Source organism: Oncorhynchus tshawytscha, linkage group LG05, assembly GCF_018296145.1.
Source record: "Oncorhynchus tshawytscha isolate Ot180627B linkage group LG05, Otsh_v2.0, whole genome shotgun sequence".
NCBI classification, from domain to species: domain Eukaryota; kingdom Metazoa; phylum Chordata; class Actinopteri; order Salmoniformes; family Salmonidae; genus Oncorhynchus; species Oncorhynchus tshawytscha.
Window position 1 is genome coordinate 45810409 of NC_056433.1, and position 21765 is coordinate 45832173.

At 40.7% G+C, this 21765-nt stretch overlaps 2 protein-coding genes across 6 annotated transcripts in view; one reads left to right on the forward strand and one right to left on the reverse strand.

Moving 5' to 3' along the window:
• Positions 1-553: 553 nt before the first annotated feature.
• On the forward strand, positions 554-13423 carry LOC112251780 (LIM/homeobox protein Lhx8). The gene is made up of 8 exons (XM_024422720.2): positions 554-754; positions 1887-2033; positions 2235-2356; positions 2780-3000; positions 3684-3787; positions 4065-4160; positions 12017-12206; positions 12913-13423. The coding sequence occupies exons 1-8, from the start codon at positions 680-682 to the stop codon at positions 12990-12992; spliced, it is 1035 nt and encodes a 344-aa protein (XP_024278488.1). The 5' UTR covers positions 554-679; the 3' UTR covers positions 12993-13423.
• Positions 13424-14742: 1319 nt separating this feature from the next.
• The window catches only part of LOC112250654 (choline transporter-like protein 5-B), a 50650-nt gene continuing 43627 nt past the window's right edge, over positions 14743-21765 (reverse strand). For 3 of the 5 annotated variants that reach the window (XM_024420989.2, XM_024420988.2, XM_024420986.2), the window contains 7 exons: positions 20147-20241; positions 19948-20051; positions 19732-19805; positions 19554-19624; positions 19266-19354; positions 19090-19174; positions 14748-16662 (listed from right to left, as the gene is read on the reverse strand). In XM_024420989.2, coding sequence (XP_024276757.1) covers positions 16538-16662; positions 19090-19174; positions 19266-19354; positions 19554-19624; positions 19732-19805; positions 19948-20051; positions 20147-20241 — 643 coding nt within the window. In that variant the 3' untranslated portion in view covers positions 14748-16537. Of the gene's footprint in view, positions 18520-19089; positions 19175-19265; positions 19355-19553; positions 19625-19731; positions 19806-19947; positions 20052-20146; positions 20242-21765 lie in introns of all 5 variants that reach the window. The other 2 variants (XM_024420987.2, XM_024420990.2) reach the window with 1 other exon arrangement.

A 21765-nucleotide genomic window follows, 5' to 3' on the forward strand; every position in this document is an offset into this window, starting at 1 on the left:
GTTGAGCTGAAAAGAACTTGAGGGTAAATTGAGATGACAATTCTTCACAATCTGATGGTATAATGTTGAATTTGATAGTAAAACGAGCATTGACTATGAAACATCACTCAACACTCTAGCAAGCTTCGTGTAGAATTACTATTTCAATATCTTGTGCGATTTTGTCATAAAGCATTTGTTATGAAACACGAGATACAGGCTGGAACTAAGTGACATCTGTGCCGTTTCATAAGAACGAATTTGAATCGAAAGTGATTTAATTTGAAATAACCACTTGGGCATACACTTACATGCCTTTACATAGGCTATCAAATACTCAAAAACAATGGCACCAATGAGAATACTCAATTGGGGTTAATTATATGCCATTGAATGGCATTTTCCTCCTCCTAGGCTTATACAGTAGGCCTATATTTTTTTTTTAAACGATAGTGAATATTTGACAGTAGGCGCGGCCAAAGCAGACAGGGAAATATGAATTATGTCCCTCCCTCAAGAAAACAAAACCTCCTGGGTTGGTATAGGCTAAATCTATAAGTAGGCTATTCTCGGAGTCGAAGGAGACAAAAGGAATACTCTTACCACAAATTTAACAACTCTTGAAAGGGATATTGACATTTGAAACTGTCAGGAAGTTGCTGTTGGGTTGTTTAGCGCACTACCGACAATTACATTTTAAATGCACTGGAAAAGTGAACAGAAATTAGAATGTTGCAATGTTGTTGACGAGAATGAAAACGTTTCCAACGATGGGGTAAGTTCTGATTTTCTAGCCTAGGACTAACCTACTTAAAAAAGAAAAGGATGCGTCACAGATTCTGCTTTCATCGGAACAAGAATTGGGCCATCCTTTCACCGCAGCCTGCAAAGATATAGCTATAGGTGTATTGTAAAAAAAAGTGCGCAAAATGACAACAAAAGGGGTTGAAATAGAATTGCTTGAAATTACTTTGCCAATTATACCTGTCAACATTATATTGTCCGTCTTATATAGCGGCAGGTTCAGTGTTTTCACTTCCTAAATATTCAGCAATTAAGACGACTCAAGTAGTTAATGAGACCTCTTCACCTTTAGGTTGTCCCAGGCAAACGTTTGTGTCAAAATTAATTGGTGTTATTAAATAAATCAATTCCCTTTCCTTGTCTACCTCGCGCTGGTTTTGATTGACATGCGAAATTGATACGTTTGGGGAGTCAAGCGATGTGCTAAGCAGTTCAAAATCCCCAAATGCAAATCTCAAGAGCATAATGCACATTTGATAACTATTACCTCAAGTGTCGCCTGTTTTTTTTTGTTTAAGTAATGGCTATCCTTCCCTTTTTAAATGTAATTTTGATAATCGCTGGGGTTGTCATGTTAAAAGGTGAAGAGGATGATAGTTATGGGATGTAGCTTGGGGAGGTTTTTTTAAAAGTCGCTGAGTGTGACAGACCAAAATCCCCTGTTCCTATAGCTTGTAGTCATGTGTGAAGATTGCAAAGGCGACGTAGAGGTCAGTAGGTGGAGAGAGGGCAGGAGAGAAATTCGAATGGTAAAATTTCCTAATTTGATCTAATTAATAATTTGAAAACTAAAACATATGTTTTGCTTACAAATTCACCATGCACTAGGCTACTCACATGCGATTATTTTTAAGTTATAAAGGTAGATATGTTTGTTTGTTTGTTTTGTTTCAATCGCATGAGCCTGTCAAAATAATGTAAAAAAAAAAGTAATTTAGCAAATAATAATAATAATTGGAATGAACCGGATAACCTGAGACGTCTAATTCCCGCATTAGTAACTGGCACTAATGCGTAATTTGCGCCAACGTTTTTGTTAGCAGGTGTATAAAGTAATATTCCGCAGAACCTGCGTCTTAACCGCGGTATGTTGTTCTATTCAGGGCACACCGGTGGAAGTTTTGGGTGACGATTCCTGCTCCCTCGGCTCATCCTCCCCGTCGCTACAGGCGATGGTGTCTGCACCTCTGTTGGGTAGAACTGTGTGTGCAAGTTGCAGTGAGGACATTTTGGATAAATACTTGCTGAAGGTAACATTTGTGATTGCATCTTGTTGCAACGTTTCACATTTTCTTGTGGTGGTCATTTTCGTGCATAGCTTGTACCTTTTTGTATTGATTTTAGTCGACTTACTGTACAACAATAGTCACTTCTTCTATTAGCATTAGCCTACTACTAAATAACGTAAGAATATTCTTGATATTTCATTACTGTATGTTTTTTTTTCATAGGTTAACGACTTGTGCTGGCATGTGCGTTGTCTCTCCTGTAGCGTGTGCCAAACATCGCTTGGCAGTCATACAAGTTGTTACATCAAAGAAAAAGAGGTCTTTTGCAAATTGGACTACTTTAGGTATTTGAAATTGTTCTTGAATACATAAACGATACAATCGAGTTTTTTTGTTTTGAATATAAGGCATTTCTATGCGTGTTCACATCATCGTATTTGGCCTAAATAATACATCAATAAATAAACATATTATCATAATTTGTTTGTAGCATGTTATTTACAAGATTGGATAGCATGTTGCGGCTACATTTAAAACATATATATTTTACCCTTAATTTACCATGTAAATTGACTGAGAACACATTCTCATTTACAGCAACGACCTTGGGAATAGTTACAGCGGAGAGGGGGGGGGGGAATAAGTCAATATGCTATTTATGATGTTCTTTTATTTGATTTAGCATTTTATTCCACGACTAAACCACCATCTAACTGAAATGGCGAGTATTTGCCTGACTATTAAAACCTGTAGACTATTTATTACAGAAGATATGGAACATGGTGCGCATGCTGCGGTCGAAATATCCACTCTACAGACTGGGTCCGCCGGGCGAAGGGCAACGTGTACCACCTGGCGTGTTTCGCCTGTTTCTCCTGTAAGAGGCAGCTGTCCACGGGGGAAGAGTTTGCCCTGGTGGAGGAGAAGGTGCTGTGTCGTGTCCACTACGACTGTATGCTGGACAACCTGAAACGCGCCGTGGAGAAAGGTGAGCATTCTGCAGCAGAGGAATACAAATATTAGAACAACTTATGCGGGTATAGCGACCTGAAATACGATGGAAAATAAATCGAATAACCATTATGAAAAGCAGCAATCTTTGTCAATTCAAACATGTACTAATGTTTATTTATTATCAACATAGGTCAGGCGGAGTCTAAATAAGTAGTAATAACAAAATATATGATGTTCAAAGTGTTTCTTACTTAAATATCTGATATTTCCACCTGTTCCTGAATAAACCAATGCTTAATGTGGTGCCCGGAGCACCAGTAATGTATATTGTATTATGTTTGTTAATACGTTCTGGAACCACTGAGGAAATAATAATATGATTAATGCATTGTCTTTGATTCATAATTTCTGGTCAAATTGATCATATATCTGTTTTCCTTTACTATACTGTAAAATACATCAACCAAAAGATAAAGCCCCTTGACATTTATAATAAAACAGCCTAAATTAGATTGTCAATTGATTTAAAATAAAATAAAAACTGCCTATTGTCTCTGATAGGGAACAAAAGTAACTTCCCATTTCTCAGATAAGAAGCCATTTGGTGTATAGATGTCAATAAACAAGATAAGCTTTAATATTATTGTCTTATGCTTGCCATGTCGAGTATCATGATTATGAGCTCATTAATTAAGAAGATCCATCATCTCTAATCAGGAAGTGGTGTGAACCTAGAGGGGGCGATGCCAACAGAACAGGAAGTGAATCAGCCCAAGCCGTCGAAAAGAGCGCGCACCAGCTTCACCGCTGACCAATTACAGGTGAGTATCACCGTACTGTCAATCTCTCTCAAACATAGCCACAATATATATTACATAGCATTGTGAGATAGCTGGATATTGAATTTTGGTTCAATATGGATTAATGCCACAGGTTTGTTCTATTGAGATTTCAAATCTTAATGGGAGCATACATTCTGCTTGGCAAGCATTAATTGCCAATAGTGTCTGACTGTTCCCAGTCAATGGGTTCAGGCCAAGTGAGGAACAATGGATGACCACATGTGATTGACCTTTTTAGACCTTATGACCCCTCCAGGTGATGCAGGCCCAGTTTGCCCAGGACAACAACCCAGATGCCCAGACCCTGCAGAAGCTGGCAGAGCAGACAGGCCTGAGTAGGAGAGTCATACAGGTTATATATTCATACACAGTTCTAATCAACGCATGCCTTAATCAGCATAGGATATGACTGAATTTCTGCAGTTCATTTGTAATATTTTTGAGGATTTGTTACATTGAAAAACAACCTACGAAAAACAACCTTCTGCGTTTCCCGAAATTTCCTCAAAAACAACATTCTGGGATTGGTACATTTGTTTACCAAAACAAGTGGTGGGGTGGCAGCTTTGTTGTTGTTTGGATTTCAGATTTCCCCTTTAACCCTCATACTACCAACATATTTTACATAAATGGATTACCAACTGGGGTCATTTTGACCCAATAAGAAACACCATTAGACATGTAAAAATCAGCAATAAATGTTTTTATGAAAACAGACTGTTTAGTAAAAGTACAGTTAATTAGCATATTTTGTTAAAACCAAAAAAGAATACATAATATATACACTACAGTTCAAAAGTTTGGGGTCACTTAGAAATGTCCTTATTTTTTTTAAGAAAAGCTAATATTTTGTCCATTAAAATAACATCAAATTGATCAGAAATACAGTGTAGACATTGTTCATGTTGTAAATGACTATTGTAGCTGGAAACGGCAGATTTTTAATGGAATATCTACATAGGCGTACAGAGGCCCATTACCAGCAACCATCACTCCTGTGTTCCAATGGCATGTTGTGTTAGCTAATCCAAGTTTATCATTTTAAAAGGAAAAACATTACAATTAAATCAATTTTAATCCCACACAACACAATGTTGAAAAAGTAAAGGGGTGTGAATACTTGCTGAAGGCACTGTATGTGGATTGTACTTTGGAAATATATATATATATAATATTTTCTACCACTTTGACATTAGAGAGTATTTTGTGTAGATCGTTGACAAAAAAATGACAATTAAATAAATTGTAATCCCACTTTGTAACACTACAAAATGTTGAAAAAGTAAAGGAGTGTGAATACTTTCTGAAGGCACTGTATGTGGATTGTACTTTGGAAATATTAAATATATATATATATATATATATATACACTTACACAAAATACTGAATATACACAAAATACTCTCTAATGTCATATATACAATCCACATACAGTGCCTACCCTCTAATGTCAAAGTGGATGAAAAATTCAAATGTCTGTAAACAATTCATGAAACATAAAACACTAATTTATATTGATTAGATAAGTATTCAACCCCCTGAGTCAATACATGTTTAGAATCACCTTTGGCAGCGATTAGAGCTGTGAGTCTTTCTGGGTAAGTTTCTAAGAGCTTTCCACACCTGAATTGTGCAACATTTGCCCTTCATTCTGTTCAAAATTCTTCAAGCTCTGTCAAATTGGTTGTTGATCATTGCTAGAAAATGATTTTCAGATCTTGACATATATTTTCAAGCCGATTTAAGTCAAAACTGTAACTCGGCCACTTAATATATAATAATTCACTGTCTTTTTGGTAAGTAACTCCAGTGTAGATTTGGCCTGGTTTTTTAGGTTATTGTCCTGCTGAAAGGTGTCTGGTGGAAAGCAGACTGAACCAGGTCCTTAGCTCCGTTTCCATTTCTTTTTTATCCTGAAAGACTCTGTAACTGTCTTAAAGTCACCATTGGCCTCATGGTGAAATCCCTGAGCGTTTTCCTTCCTCTCTGGCAACTGAGTTAGGAAGGATACCTGTATCTTTGTAGTGACTGGGTATATTGATACACCATCCAAAGTGTAATGAATAACTTTACCATGCTCAAAGGGATATTCAGTGTCTGCTTTTTAAAACGTTTACAGATCTACCAATAGGTGCCCTTCTGCGATGCATTGGAAAACCTCCCTGGTCTATGTGATTGAATCTGTGTTTGAAATTCACTGCTCGACTGATGGACCTTAAAGATAATCGTATGTGTGGGGGTACAGAGATGAGGTAGTCATTTAAAAAAAAGTATGTTAAACACTATTCTTGCATACAGAGTGAGTCCAACTTATTATGTGAAACATTAAGCAAATCTTTACTCCTGAACATATTAGGCTTGCCATAACAAAGGGTTTGAATACTTATTGACTTTTTAGCTTTTAATTTTTTATTAATTTGTACAAATTTTGAAAAACATAATTCAACTTTGACACTATGGGGTATTCTGTGTAGGCCAGTAACAACACATCTCAATTTGATCCATTTTAAATTCAGGCTGTAACACAACAAAATGTGGAAAAGGTCAAGGGGTGTGAATACTTCCCGAAGGCACTGTCAGTACAAAATAAAAATCTGATTTAGCATCAGTTCATTGTAGTATCATTTTGTTTTTAGAATTTTTAAGTAAATACTAATTACGTCATATTTATGTGGTAAAAACAACCCCAAAATTCGAAATATACTTCATTTTATTGACAAACATTTATTCATACATTGATCCTGAGCGACAAGGACCATGAATATGGCATAGTTTTCTTTAAGTACTTACCCCACAGCCAGCATTAGCATCACTGATAGTAAAACAATGGGAGTGGTAGTACCTTTGGCAGGATGCTTCAAAAAGCATGCCCAAATCCTAAAAGTCACTTCAAACCAAATGTTACAGCAACCCAAATACCATAACAAGTTGTACATATAGAATATTGGACAATATTATAGGAAGTCTGGTATTTATATAACGTTTCCCAAATAATAACTTTTTTTCCAGAGAGTAAACACCAATACAGCACTATGTACAGTGCATTCGGAAAGTATTCAGACCCCTTGACTTTTTCCACATTTTGTTACATTTTAGCCTTATTCTAAAATTGATGAAATAATTTCCCCCCTCATCAATCTATACACAATTCCCCATAATGAGAAAGCAAAATCAGGTTTAGAAATATTTGCAAATTTATAAAAATGGTAAAAAAACTGAAATAACACCTTCACAAAAGTATTCAGACCCTTTACTCAGTACTTTGTTGAAGAACCTTTGGCAGCGATTACAGCCTCGAGTCTTCTTGGGTATGACGCTACAAGCTTGGCACACCTGTATTTGGGGAGTTTCTCACATTCTTCTCTGCAGATCCTCTCAAGCTCTGTCAGGTTGGATGTGGAGTGTCGCTGCACAGCTATTTTCAGGTCTCTCCATAGATGTTCGATCGGGTTCAATTCCGGGCTCTGGCTGGGCCACTCAAGGACATTCAGAGACTTGTCCCGAAGCCACTCTTGCGTTGTCTTGGCTGTGTGCTTAGGGTCGTTGTCCTGTTGAAAGGTGAATCTTCGACCCAGTCTGAGGTCCTGAGTGCTCTGGAGAAGGTTTTCATCAAGAATCTCTCTGTATTTTGCTCCGTTCATCTTTCCCTCAATCACGACTGGTGTCCCAGTCCCTACCTCTGAAAAACATCTCCGCAGCATGATGCTGCCACCTCCATGCTTCACCGTAGGGATGGTGCCGGGTTTCCTCCAGACGTGACGCTTGGCATTCAGGCCAAAGAGTTCAATCCTGCATTGATCAGACCAGAGAATCTGGTTCCTCATGGTCTGAGAGTCCTTTAGGTGCCTTTTGGCAAACTCCAAGCGGGCTGTCATGTGCCTTTACTGAGGAGGGGCATCCATTTGCGACTCTAACATAAAGGTCTGATTGGTGGAGTGCTGCAGAGATGGTTGTCCTTCTTGAAGGTTCTCCCATCTCCACAGAGGAACTCTGGAGCTCTGTCAGAATGACCATCGGGTTCTTGGTCACCTCGACTGACGAAGGCCCTTCTCCCTCGATTGCTCAGTTTGGCTGGTTGGCCAGCTGTAGGAAGAGTCTTGGTGGTTCCAAACTTCAATTTAAGAATGAAGGAGACCACTGTGTTCTTGGGGACCTTCAATGCTGCAGAAACTTTTTCGTACCCTTCCTCAGATCTGTGCCTCGACACAATCCTGTCTCTGAGGTCTATGGACAATTCCTTCGACCTCATGGCTTGGTTTTTGCGCTGACGTGCGCTGTCAACTGTAGGACCTTATATAGACAGGTGTGTGCCTTTCCAAATCATGTCCAATCAATTGAATTTACCACAGGTGGACTCAAATCAAGTTGTAGAAACATCTCAAGGATGATCAATGGAAACAGGATGCACCTGAGCTTAATTTCGAGTCTCATAGCAAAGGGTCTGAAAACTTATGTAAACAAGGTATTTCTGTATTTTAATTGTAATACATTTTCTAACATTTCTAAAAAACATTATGGGGTATTGTGTGTAGATTGATGAGGATTTTTATTTGTATTTAATACATTTTAATCAAATCAAATCAGCTGATATCTCAAAGTGCTGTACAGAAACCCAGCCTAAAACCCCAAACAGCAAGCAATGCAGGTGTAGAAGCACGGTGGCTAGGAAAAACTCCCTAGAAAGGCCGGAACCTAGGAAGTAACCTAGAGAGGAGCCAGGCTATGTGGGGTGGCCAGTCCTCTTCTGGCTGTGCCAGGTGGAGATTATAACAGAACATGGCCAAGATGTTCAAATGTTCATAAATGACCAGCATGGTCAAATAATAATAATCACAGGCAGAACAGTTGAAACTGGAGCAGCAGCATAATGTGCAAATAAATGTGCAAATAAATTCACAAAAAATCCTACAATGTGATTTTCTGGATTTTTTTTCTCATTTTGTCTGTCATAGTTGAAGTGTACCTATGATGAAAATTACAGGCCTCTCTCATCTTTTTAAGTGGGAGAACTTGCACAATTGGTGGCTGACTAAATACTTTTTTGCCCCACTGTATATACATGTGATATGTAAACATTAAGATATGTAAATGTAATGTAAACATTAAGATATGTAAACATTATTAAATTGGCATTATTTAAAGTTGCATTGTTTGAAGTGACTAGTGATCAATTTGTTAAAGTGACCATATTTAAAGTTGCTTTGTTTGAAGTGACTAGTGATCAATTTGTTAAAGTGACCAGTGATTGGGTCTCCATGTAGGCAGCAGCCTCTCTGAGTTAGTGTTAGTGTTAGTGTTACTGTTTAGCACTCTGATGGCCTTGAGATAGAAGCTGTTTTTCAGTCTCTCGGTCCCAGCTTTGATGCACCTGTACTGACCTCGCCTTCATGATGGTAGTGGGGTGAACAGCCAGCGGTTCGGGTGGTTGTTGTCTTTGATGATATTTTTGTCCTTCCTGTGACATCGGGTACTGTAGGTGTCATGGAAGGCAGGTAGTTTGCCCCCGGTGATGCGTTTTGCAGACCACACCACCCTCTGGAGAGCCTTGCGGTTGAGGGCAGAGCAGTTGCCATACCAGGCTGTGATACAGCCCGACAGGATGCTCTCGATTGTGGAGGGTTTTGGGTGATAAGCCAAATTTCTTCAGCGTCCTGAGGTTGAAGAGGCGCTGTTGCGCCTTCTTCACCACACTGTCTGTGTGGGTGGACCATTTCAGTTTGTCGTTGATATGTATACTGAGGAACCTAAAACTTCCCACTTTCTCCACTGCTGTCCCTTCGATGTGGATAGAGGGGTGCTCCCTCTACTGTTCCTGAAGTCCACAATAATCTCCTTTGTTTTGTTGACGTTGAGTGAGAGGTTGTTTTCCTGACACCACACTCCGAGTGCCCTCTCCTGCTCCCTGTAGGCTGTCTCGTCGTTGTTGGTAATCAAGCCCACTACTGTTGTGTCGTCTGCAAACTTGATGATTGAGTTGGAGACGTGCGTGGTCACGCAGTCGTGGGTGAACAGGGAGTACAGGAGGGGGCTGAGCACACACCCTCGTGAGGCCCCAGTGTTGAGGGTCAGCGTGGTGGAGATGTTGTTTCCTACTTTCACCACCTGGGGGTGGCCCATCAGAATGTCCAGGACCCAATTGCACAGGGCCTCCAGCTTGATGATGAGCTTGGAGGGTACTATGGTGTTGAATGCTGAGCTGTAGTCAATGAACAGCATTCTTACATAGGTATTCCTTTTGTCCAGATGGGATAGGGCAGTGTGCAGTGTGATGGCGATTGCATCGTCTGTGGACCTGTTGTGCGGTATGCAAACTGAAGTGGGTCTAGGGTGGCCGGTAAGGTGGAGGTGATATGATCCTTGACTAGTCTCTCAAAGCACTTCATGATGACAGAAGTGAGTGCGACGGGGCGGTAGTCATTTAATTCAGTTATCTTTGCCTTCTTGGGTACAGGAACAATGGTTGCCATCTTGAAGCATGTGGGGACAGCAGACTGGGATAGGGAGCGATTGAATATGTCCGTAAACACACCAGCCAGCTGGTCTGCGCATGCTCTGTGGACGCGGCTAGAGAGGCCGTCTGGGCCAGCAGCCCTGCGAGGGTTAACACGTTTAAATGTTTTACTCACGTTGGCCACGGAGGGACGCACAGTTCTTGTTAGCAGGCCGCGACGATGGCACTGTATTGTCCTCAAAGTGGGCAAAGAAGGTGTTTATTTTGTCTGGAAGCGTGACGTCGGTGTCTGTGACGTGGCTGGTTTTATTTTTGTAGTCTGTGATTTCCTGTAGACACTGCCACATACGTCTCGTGTCTAAGCCGTTGAATTGCAACTTCATTTTGTCCCTATACCGGCTTTTCTCTTGTTTGATTGCCTTCCGGAGGGAATAACTACACTTTTTATATTCATCCATATTCCCAGACCTCTTTCCATGTTTAAACGCGGTGGTTAGGGTAGGTTTGGAAGGGAAGAAGGGTTTCACATAGAACCATGAATTATATTTCCCAGCATGCTCTATTGCAGGGAGATCTTCTTTTACTTTGTAAACTGGGTGTTTCAAGCCCTGCATGCTGATTGGCTGAAAGCTGGGGTTTATCAGATCGTATAACATCGGTATGACAACAGTTTTATTTTTACTGCTCTAATTATATTGGTAACCAGTTTATAATAGCAATAAGGCACGTCATGGGTTTGTGATATATGGCCAATATACCACGGCTAAGTGCTGTGTCCTTGCACTCCGTGTTGCGTCGTACATAAGAACAGCCCTTAGCCTTATTGCTTAAGTAATAGCTGTGTTTTTCCATGCACATTGATTGGCTGATTAATTTAATGCTACACAAAGATAAATAACATACCGTTTTCTAAACTAATCCAATCTGTTAGTAATTTGATTTATTGCACCAGTTACTGAGATGGTTGTTACAGTTTGAATACTGAGACTACCTCAATTATCTAATCTTCCCTACCTTGGGTGAAGTGGGTGATTAACAAATCCACTTGTTGGATACCCTAACTCTGGCTGGATTCCAATAGGAATTACACATCACTTTGAAAGCCAGCACAATGTGACTTGCAGGCCCGATGTGGCCTGTCAACCAGGGGATTCCTAACACCTCTGCGTTAGGGTATAACTAGGCCCTCAAAGAAAGGCCTTATGACATACAGTACAGTATGTAATGTATTGTCATAAATAATACAATTTTAAAGGCTAATAAGGCTGGTGGAACCGTTTATAGAGGGTTCTAGGAAGAACTCTCCAAAGGTAAATGGGTTCTTGTTAGAACCCTTCATAGAGTGTTCTAGGTAGAACCATATAAAGGGGGTTATTTGAAGAACCCTACATATAGGGTTTTAGAACCCTCTGCAAAGGATTCTACCCAGCACCAAAAAGGGTTCCCCTATGGAGACAAACCGAAGAATCCAGTATGGTTCTACTTAGCCCCTTTTTTTCCCTAAGAGTGTAAATGCAGAATTCGGTCCTTTTGGCTGGGGTCAAAATTACCCCAAAGGTCCATATTGATACAGAAACGCTAAACAATTATATGGATTTATTAAGAACAAGTTGATTGACAGTCATGAAAAATTTGAGTAATTAAACAAACCACCCTAAAATGACACCCAGTCGGTAGGTAGTAAGTATGAGGGTTAATTAAGTGTGTCACTATTGAATGCCAGTACTAAAACATGGCACTTCTTATATCCAATCCAGGTTTGGTTCCAGAACTGCAGAGCGCGCCATAAGAAGCATGTGAGCCCCAACCACTCCTCAGCCACCCCCCTGTCCTCCCTGCAGCCCGGTCGCCACTCCCAGCCCACACCGGCCCCAGAAGAGCTGCAGTACACAGCCTACGGCACCCCAGAGGGCTCCATGCTCACCGCGCTGCACTCCTACATCGATGGTAAGCTGAGAGATAGCCCGCGAGATAGCTTGCACCCCAAATGGCACCCTAGTCCCTTTATAATAATGCACTACTTTTTGGCCCTATCAGCCCTGGTCAAATGTAGTGCCCTATAAAGTGAATAGGGTGCCATTTGGGACATACAACAGGCTGCACCAGAGCCATATAGAAAGACATTGAGTATATCTCTGGGCTGCAGTGTGTTTAGCAGTCAAATAGAGTTATAGGAGCAGTAATCTCTTCTGGACAGACTGGAACATAAATGGTATCATTTAAAGTTGTCTGTCAATAGACTGTGGGTTGCGATGACTTAAAAGAGACAGTATCTCCGGTGCTCTGGTTTTCTGCCACTGGTTATTTGGACGTATCAGGATTGGGTGATGGTGGTGCTTCAAGTGGGAGGGGGTATTTCTAGCAATGATTTCAAGCTTAACGTTTCGGAATGGGTCGAGTATCTGACCCAATTACTCAAGATTTTAGTTCTGGTTTTCTGAAATTATAGAAACAGATTTAATAGAAGAGATATTAGGGCTTTGACGAAACATTTGTTTTCAATATGGGATACGTCCCTAATGGCACCATATTCCCTATATAGTGCCCCTACTTTTGACCAGAGCTCTATGTGCCCTATAAGACCAGAGTAGTGCACTATAAAGTAGTGATGGATGTATTATTAGTGTCTCACACTTGTCCTCTATCTCCACAGTGCACTCCCCTCAGTCTATGCTGTTCCATCCCCTGCTGCCCCCCCACGCCATGACCTCCCTTCCTGTGACCCACGCCTGAGCAAGACACACACACACGCACACACAATTTGCCAGAGCCTCACACACCACCAGGGATCTTCAGCCTAGTAGGTTTCTTCTTAACAAATTAAATAAGTGTAACATTTCATGTGACTTGTCAGTAAGGGTCATGTTAGAAGCCTTATCTGTCTGAAAGGGGCCCCATACACACTTAAGTTGTATAATTGATGTTCAATGCATTTGTCCCAACGGTTGATACAGCAGTTTTTTTTTCACTTCCAAAATTATACACACAAGTACAATGGTTGAGTAAACACGTTTGTGCGTACAAACTATTTTTTGTACAATACAAATATGAGTTGCATCACAACCATAGTGTCATACTTTATACATCAGTTGGATAACTGTAGTGTGTACAGAGCTTTGTGTATTTATTGCAAAGTGCCAGTTTGATGCCGATCTTTTATCTAAGGGGGGACTAGACTGCCATTGACAAACCATTGTGAAGTTTATCTTAAACAATGAATTATTTGTACATCAGTATTTTAAATTATTGTTGTTTCATGTATTTATTGTATGTGATTAAGAAAATAAATGTCTATTGACAAAATGACTTTATAGAATAGTGACCAGTTTCGACTCACAACAACAACCACAATGAAGCCGAGCTAAACGGGGAAAATGGACTCAACGTTATAAATGTAATGGACATATTTTGAGATTGATACATGGCATATGGAAGGCCCCTCCATATACTCAATAAGGCACCAATGGTTGATTAGCATCAATTTATTTAAAAAATGAAAAAAAAGAAGCAAACCCCAAACAAATATTCTTGTTATTAAATAATATGCTTATATACAGTCCAAACATTCATACATACTCACTGTTGTATAAAATAAAGCATAGATATGCAAAATTCTTTACATAATTTTTTTTAAAAACATCACTGAACAAAGTTAGGAATCTACCATTGGAGAGAAGATACAGCCTTTTCCACATTTTGTTGTGTTAAAGCCGGAATGTCAAATTGATTGGCTTACACACAATACCCCATAATGTCAAAGTGCACTTGTGGTTTTACAAATTAATAAAAAATGAAAAGCTGAAATGTCTTGAGTCAATAAGTACTCAACCCCTTATGGCAAAACTAAAAAGTTCAGGAGTAAAAATGTACTTTAATGACTACCTCATCTCTGTACCCCAACGTTCAATTATCTTGAAGATCCCTCAGTCGAGCAGTGAATTTTAAAACACAGATTCAATCACAAAGACCAGGGTGGTTTTCCAATGCCAGGCATAGAAGGGCAACTATTGGTAGATATGTAAAAAAAAAAACACAAAAAAACAAACAGACATTGAATATCTCTTTTAGCATGGTGCAATTAATCATTACACTTTGGGTGGTGTATCAATAAACCCAGTCACTACAAAGATACAGACTACCTTCCAAACTCAGTGGCCGGAGAGGAAGGAAACCGCTAGGAATTTCACCATGAGGCCAATGGTGACTTTAAAACAGTTAGAGTTTAATGGCTGTGATAGGAGAAAATCGTAGTTACTCCACAATACTAACCTAAATGACAGTGAAAAGAAGGAAGCCTGTACAGAATAAAAAAAATATTTCAAAACATGCATCCTGTCTGCAATAATTCACTTACAGGACCAGTCAAAAGTTTGGACACACCTACTCATGCAAGAGTTTCTTTTATTTGACTATTTTCTACATTGTAGAATAATAGTGAAGATGTCAAAACTATGAAATAACACATATGGAATCATGTAGTAACCACAAAAAAAAGTGTTAAAACAAAACAAGATATATTTTATATTTGATATCAAAGTAGCCACCCGTTGCCTTGATGACAGCTTTGCACACTCTTGGCATTCTCTCAAAAATTTCTTTCACTTACTGATTATTTAGTGTAGATCGTTGACAAAAATGACAATTAAATCCATTTGAATCCCACTTTGTAACAACAAAATGTGGAAGAAGTCAAGGGTTGTGAATATTGTCTGAAGGCACTGTACATACTATAGTATAGGCATAGATAGTTTATTGGCATCGTTGCATTAAAGCGGGACTGTTCTTTCATGGCAATAACAGGGAGAGAAGAAAACACAGGCGCCTGTAGTAATCCATTCAAATGATTCTCAGATGTGCATTACTTCCATATTTACACGATCATAAAGTTGTGTCCTTACACAGGTCGAATTTCAATAACAAAAATGGTATTGGCGTGTGCATGTATGGGCATGTGCTACTGTACTGTATACCAGTAGGAAAGGATGCTCCATCTCTGATACTGGCAGTGATGCCACTATGGGACAGACGTAGTAATGGCACATGATCTGTCCCCACAGTGCTGCTGCACAAAGAAGGAATGGGACGAAGACCTTAGACCAAAAACTTTGAATGGCATACAAGAGGGAAACATCATTTGTAACACTGATTTATGGTCAACGGTGGCTAGAATCCAATACATACAGGTAAGGGTCCTCGACGCTGCATTCCTGCTGATTTCCGTTGCTCTTTGGCACTCACTGAAGCACCTAATTGTAGGGCTATTACATTCTTACAATTGGACAAGTTAGAAGGTTGCTACAACGAGACATTAGCACAATGGACAATGTATGGCAAATAGCTTTCTCAATAGGAGAAAATAAAAGTTAGTGCTCCAAGGAGCTTGAAGAGCATAATTATACATGGTAACTACGGACATTTCATGTACAGTATTAACCCAAGCAGCCCTTCACTCAGCTGTCTTGGTGTAACCTCTTGGGAGGTTTCTTAAAAGGCCCAGTGCAATCAACATTTAAATTTCCCGTTTTGGTGGGATGGAGTTTTGGCCTGCCTGGTGACACCACCAGGTGACAAATGAGCTAACAGACCAATAAGAACGAGAGTTCCTAACCTCTCTGCCAATAAAAGCTGGTTTCCCCCTCCCGACTCAGACCAGTCCCAGACAGTCCTAGCATAATTCTTGCTTGAGAAGTTGCTCTTTCGCTAAGAAGCTACTTTGTTTCTCTTTGACCACTTTAATTGAAACCACAGTAATGTACCTAAATTGTTACCCAGACATGATTTGATATCGCGATTAAAAACCGCTGTACTGGACCTTTAAGATGTCCACCTTAAAGAGTGCCATCTTGTGGCTGGTTTGAGTTCCTGCATACAGAGTGACACGGGCCTGCTGACAGGTAGCATGTGGTGCAAAATATTATTATACAAATGTACACTTCGCTGTTCCCTCAAGTAAGTGCTTCACAGTACATTGGTAAAACCAAGAACTTGCAGTTGCCTTTAAATGCACGATTTGGCCACAGTTAAGCTAACTGCACTGTTGTCATTGTGCATTCATGGTGATAAGTTTGTTAGTACATCCAAGTACTGTAAGGCAAGATAAGACAATTCACATATTATGTCCAAAAGCATAATAATAATGGTATCAGGTACAATATGGACCAGGATTAGAATAGTCTTGTCTTCCATCTCTACATCATGCACCGGTGCCTTCCCCCCAAATCGTCATCACCTCTCCTGCCTCGGTCTCCTCCAGTCACCCTGTATCCGTTCCTCTCTTCTCATCTTCCCCGCTCTCGCTTGTCTTTCCTCCTCTTGCTGTTCTTCTTGTCGAGAATTTGTCTCAGGGTGCTGCTCATGTAGAAAGGTCTGGCAGCAGAGCCGCTGTTCACCTCCAGATCCACCACTAAGGACAGGAACACACAGCCAGTCACATACCACAGACACTATGTTTACATACCCCTTAACCTACCATTAAACATTCTCTAACACAGTCATATTCCTACAAATCGATTTTAAAATGCCAAACTCATTTTTCATACTTACTCTCAAAGCACAGTTTCACAAAATCCACTTGATCCCAACCAAACCATCTTTTATTACCATTGTTTGACAACAGGTCTTCCCCAAATCCTGTGCAATACCACAAACCCAGTGTCAATGTAAATATTTCATAAACCCTCTGTTTAATACAAATTAAGATATCAATTACCCAAGAGTTGTGCTATAATTGAACCTTTCACAAAAACAACCCCCCCCAAAAAAATGGAGTCATCGATACAAAAGAGTGCCGCTGTACAAAAACATTAAAAACCCTCCAAACCAGATGCGAGTTACAGTACCTAGTATTAAAAACAGCACTACTATTCCATATAAAAGGACTAAAAATGGCTTTAACATCCTTGTAGAAACGGTATTTCTTTTAGAAACGGTTCTCGGCGTTAGAATGTAAAACCACAAAACCAACAAAGAGGAACATTTCTCCCAGGTAGAATTAGGCACGTTTACTAGCAACTGCATTCGGGAATTCCTGAAACGTGTCAGGGTCTATTCAAATCTCATTCTTAGCATCAGCATCCGTGTGTACAAGAAGTCTTGAACCTTCGTTGGTCAACATTATATCTGTCACTTACAGCATATCAAGGATTGTTAAACCAAACCGTCCTACAAGTGTCTGCGACTCTGTAGACTCGTGGGTGCGTTCGGGTTTATCTATGTAGCATTACACGTTAAGTTAAGTTTGGAGCAGTGTTCTTTGTGCCCAGGACTCTGTAGAAGTATCTGTAACAGTGTCAATAAATATGGTGGACCAAAAATGCCTCTTCACCTAATGTTAAGCATAAACAGCCAAAACAACAATCATGCTTGACAGAAAAGCCACCTCGAAGTTATTTTCCACACACGAGTGCCTAAAACAGCTCTGAGGTTGGGTAAAACCTCCCCCAATCCTAACCTTAACCACTGGTGAGGAAAATGCTAAACAGACCAACCCAAGATCAGCGTCTAAGGGCAACTTCACCTTAAACGTGACCTTACATGACAGTACATATAACCGTTGCACAAACACAGTAGTGTCAGAAGGGGGTGCCCTTGTACTGTGCCACCCCACAACTCCATAATGTCTTGACCATCTGAAAAAGTACACCAATTGCATCCGAAATACAGAGATCTCCTTTTGCAGTATGTGTGCCTCTTGCTATGTGTTGGGCTAATGGCAATATCACCCTTGTCTCACACACACACACACACACACACACACACACACACACACACACACACCACTGTGCTACTGCAGCGCTCTCCAAGTAAGGCAGAGATCAGCAGTGTCGGCACGGCAGAGAAAGAAAGGGACAGAAGCACGACAGAGGAAAAAAGGCAAGTATCAGAAGTATCAACGGCGGTGGCGGCAAGAGGGAGGAAGTTGAATAGACATAACCCCCACCCACATACACCACCCTCTTGGGCCCTGCCATGTCCTGCCAAGGCCTCTCTGGTCAGTCCTGGCCAGTCTGGAGTCCAGCCCAACCATTAGGCTCTGCTCTAGTATGCTCCAGACCACAAACACTCCCACACAGACGGTGAATGGGCCAGTCCTTCAGCGAGTCAGTGTTCTGGCCTGTCACTAGGCAGATGTTCAGCGTGGTGGCCTATCAGGAGGCAGCATAGAGTTTGGAGCCCTGCTCTCTGCGGAGGATTCGGTGCAATTGAGGGGACATGTAAAAGGGCTTGAGGGGCGAGCCGTCGTTCCTCTCCAGGTCTTCACCTTAACCGGGCCCCACGGGATAGGAAGCATTGCCACAGAGGAGAAGGAGGAGAGGAGCAGACAACATGTAGGTAGGAAGGCAGAAAGAGAGAATACGAGAGAAAGGAGTTAACAGAGCCAAACGATTTAGAAAGTCAAGCAGCAAAATTAATTAGGAGAAAAGTTTAGGATGGTTCAAGTCAGCCAAAATGGCCAGTGAATTATAACCATCTAGTTCAGTGATTAGAGTGCAGCCAAGGCAAGGTTTGACAGAGGACATGCAAATAACACTGTCTCCATACAATTCAAATAATTTAATAGTCTTCACTAGTTCTTCACTGTAAGAACACGTGATAGAAACAATTTAATTGGTAAAACAATAATTACAGTGTAAAAAATATTTAAAAAAACGCAAGAATAACCCTTCGCCTGACTTATTTAAGAAAACGGTCCACCACTAACGTTCTAATAGGGTCATATGACATGGACAACCTTTCAATTCACCAACACAGACCCCTGTCTTTGTATCATATAAAAGGCCTTTGCACCCCCAGGCTGGGCTGTATTTAAAGAGATGAATGGTGTACTTACAGAAACAAAGGAATAAGGTGTCCACACACATAGCATAGACATTGAAGAAGCCATGGGCAATCAGGTAGGATCCAAATATCACCGTCTGTCAATGAGAGAAGAGTTAAAGTCCGTGAACACACTTAGCAACAAGCAATGCTAACCCAAACTACATTTGATGTAATGATATTTCTTACCAGCAGGGGGACCCAGTAGTAATTTAGTGATGGTACTTCTTCTTGAATAACTGGTATCTTACGGGTGAAGAAGAAGAATGCTAGAACACCTGGGGGGGTGGGGGAAATAACAAAAGAAAAATGAACGACTAAAAACGAGAATACAAATAGTGCCTTTCAAAGAGACGCCTGAACTCCAGCATGCACAGTGTCACTGTTTCAAAGTACTCCTTCCCTTTGTGTATCGTGACTCATACAGTGGTTAGACATAGTTAGTACACCAGTGTGTGGGAAAGACAGGGAACTCACCAACACTCCCTGAAATAAGCACTTTTCCCAAGAAGAGCAGAAAGTCTGTCACCTTGTCCAGCACTGCCACCCTACAGAGGAGAGGAAACTCATTGGAGAAGCCCAGAGACAGACAGTCACCCCCATGATAGACAGACTCACTCTATTCTAATGGAAAGCAAGCTTTACAGTGCCTTACCTCACTACGTTCCTCATCAGGAGGAAGAAAGCATCCTTAGCCGAGGTGCAGAAGTTCTTCCCATATATTGCGATCTGGTGCGAGAAAGTATTCATGATTCCAACAGTTTGCGCAAGATGGTTATCAGAACTGCCTGATCTGCTGTTCTTGAAGGAATGGTATCGAAAGTAAATGTCTGAAAACAAGAGATTTAACTTCGCACCGTCCCAAACTCACCATGATGTAGGCGTTCCTGTTCATGAACTTGATGAAATGCTCCAGGCACCAGAAGCAGCATTTGAGACAGCAAATCAGGAATCGGGCAAAAGCATTGTGCGCACCTGAAAAGACATGACGACCATGATCAAATAAATGTACACCACTGTATATAAACATATAAAAAAGGCAGTGGGTTTAGTATGAGCACAAAACCCACCTTTGAGTTTGTGATCCAGATACTCCAGAACAATGCGGAACATCTGCACTACAGCCAGAATCAGAGAGCCAAACGCCAGAGAGCCTGTGTGGTACCTGGAAGAGATACCATACACTCTATTACCAAACTGCTTGTGTGTGTGTTGAAAACATTTTGCTTACAGTACATTCGGAAAGTATTCAGACCCTTGACTTTTTCCACATTTTATTACATTACAGCCTAATTCTAAAATGTATTAAATTGTTTTTTTCCCACCTTATCAATTTATACACAATACCCCATAATGACAAAGCAAAAACAGGTTTTTTAGAAATGTTTGCAAATATATTACAAATTAAAAAACTGAAATATCACATTTACCTAAGTATTCAGACCCTTTATTGAGTACTTTGTTGAAGCACCTTTGGCAGCAATTACATCCTAGAGCCTTCTTGGGTATGAGGCTACAAGCTTGGCATACCTGTGTTTGGGGAGTTTCTCCCATTCTTGAGATCCTCTCAAGCTCTGTCAGGATGGGGAGCACCGCTACACAGCTATTTTAAGGTCTCTCCAGATATGTTAGATCGAGGTCAAGTCAGAGCTCTGGCTGGACCAATCAAGGATCTTCAGAGACTTGTCCCGAAGCCACTCCTGTGTTGCCTTGGCTATGTGCTTAATGTTGTTGTCCTGTTGGAAGGTGAGCACCTTCCCAACACCCTCCTCCTTCATTCACCTTTCCCTTGATCCTGACTAGTCTCCCAGTCCCTGCAGGTGAAAAACATCCCCACAGCATGATGCTGCACCACCATGCTTCACCGTAGGGATGGTGCAAGGGGTCCTCCAGATGGTGCCAGGTTTCCTCCTTCAATCTTGGTTTCATCAGACCAGAGAATCGTGTTTCTCATGGTCTGTCCTTTAGGTGCCTTTTGGAAAACTCTAAGCGGGCTGTCATGTGCCTTTTACTGAGGAGTGGCTTACATCTGGCCACTATACCATAAAGGCCTGATTGGTGGAGTGCTGCAGAGATCGTTGTCCTTCTGGAAGAATGATGGAGGCCAATGTGTTCTTGGGGACATTCAATTCTGCAGACATGTTTTGGTACCCTTCCCCAGATCTGTGCCTCGACACAAATCCTGTCTCGGAGCTCTACGGACAGTTCCTTAAACCTCATGGCTTGGTTTTTGCTCAAGTGTGTGCCTGTCTATATCAATTGAATTTACCACAGGTGGACTCCAATCAAGTTGTAGAAACATCTCAAGGATGATCAATGGAAACAGGATGCACTTGAGCTCAATTTCGAGTCAAAAGGCAAAGGGTCTGAATACTTATGTAAATAAGGTGTGTTTTTTTGTTATACATTTGCCAAAATGAAGAAAAAAAAAATGTTTTCGATTTGTCATTATGGAATACTGTGTTTAGACTGATAGAGGACAATTTTTTTTATTTCATCCTTTTTTAGAATAAGGCTGTAATGTATCAAAATGTGAAAAGAGTCAAGGGGTCTGAATACTTTCCGAATGCACTGTACACATCCACCATACACACACTCACTTCCCCCTTCAAATCATAGGCTTAAACACCTAAACGCACTTAGGGCCAGTTTCCTGGACACAGATTAAGAGTAGTCCTGGACTAGAAGG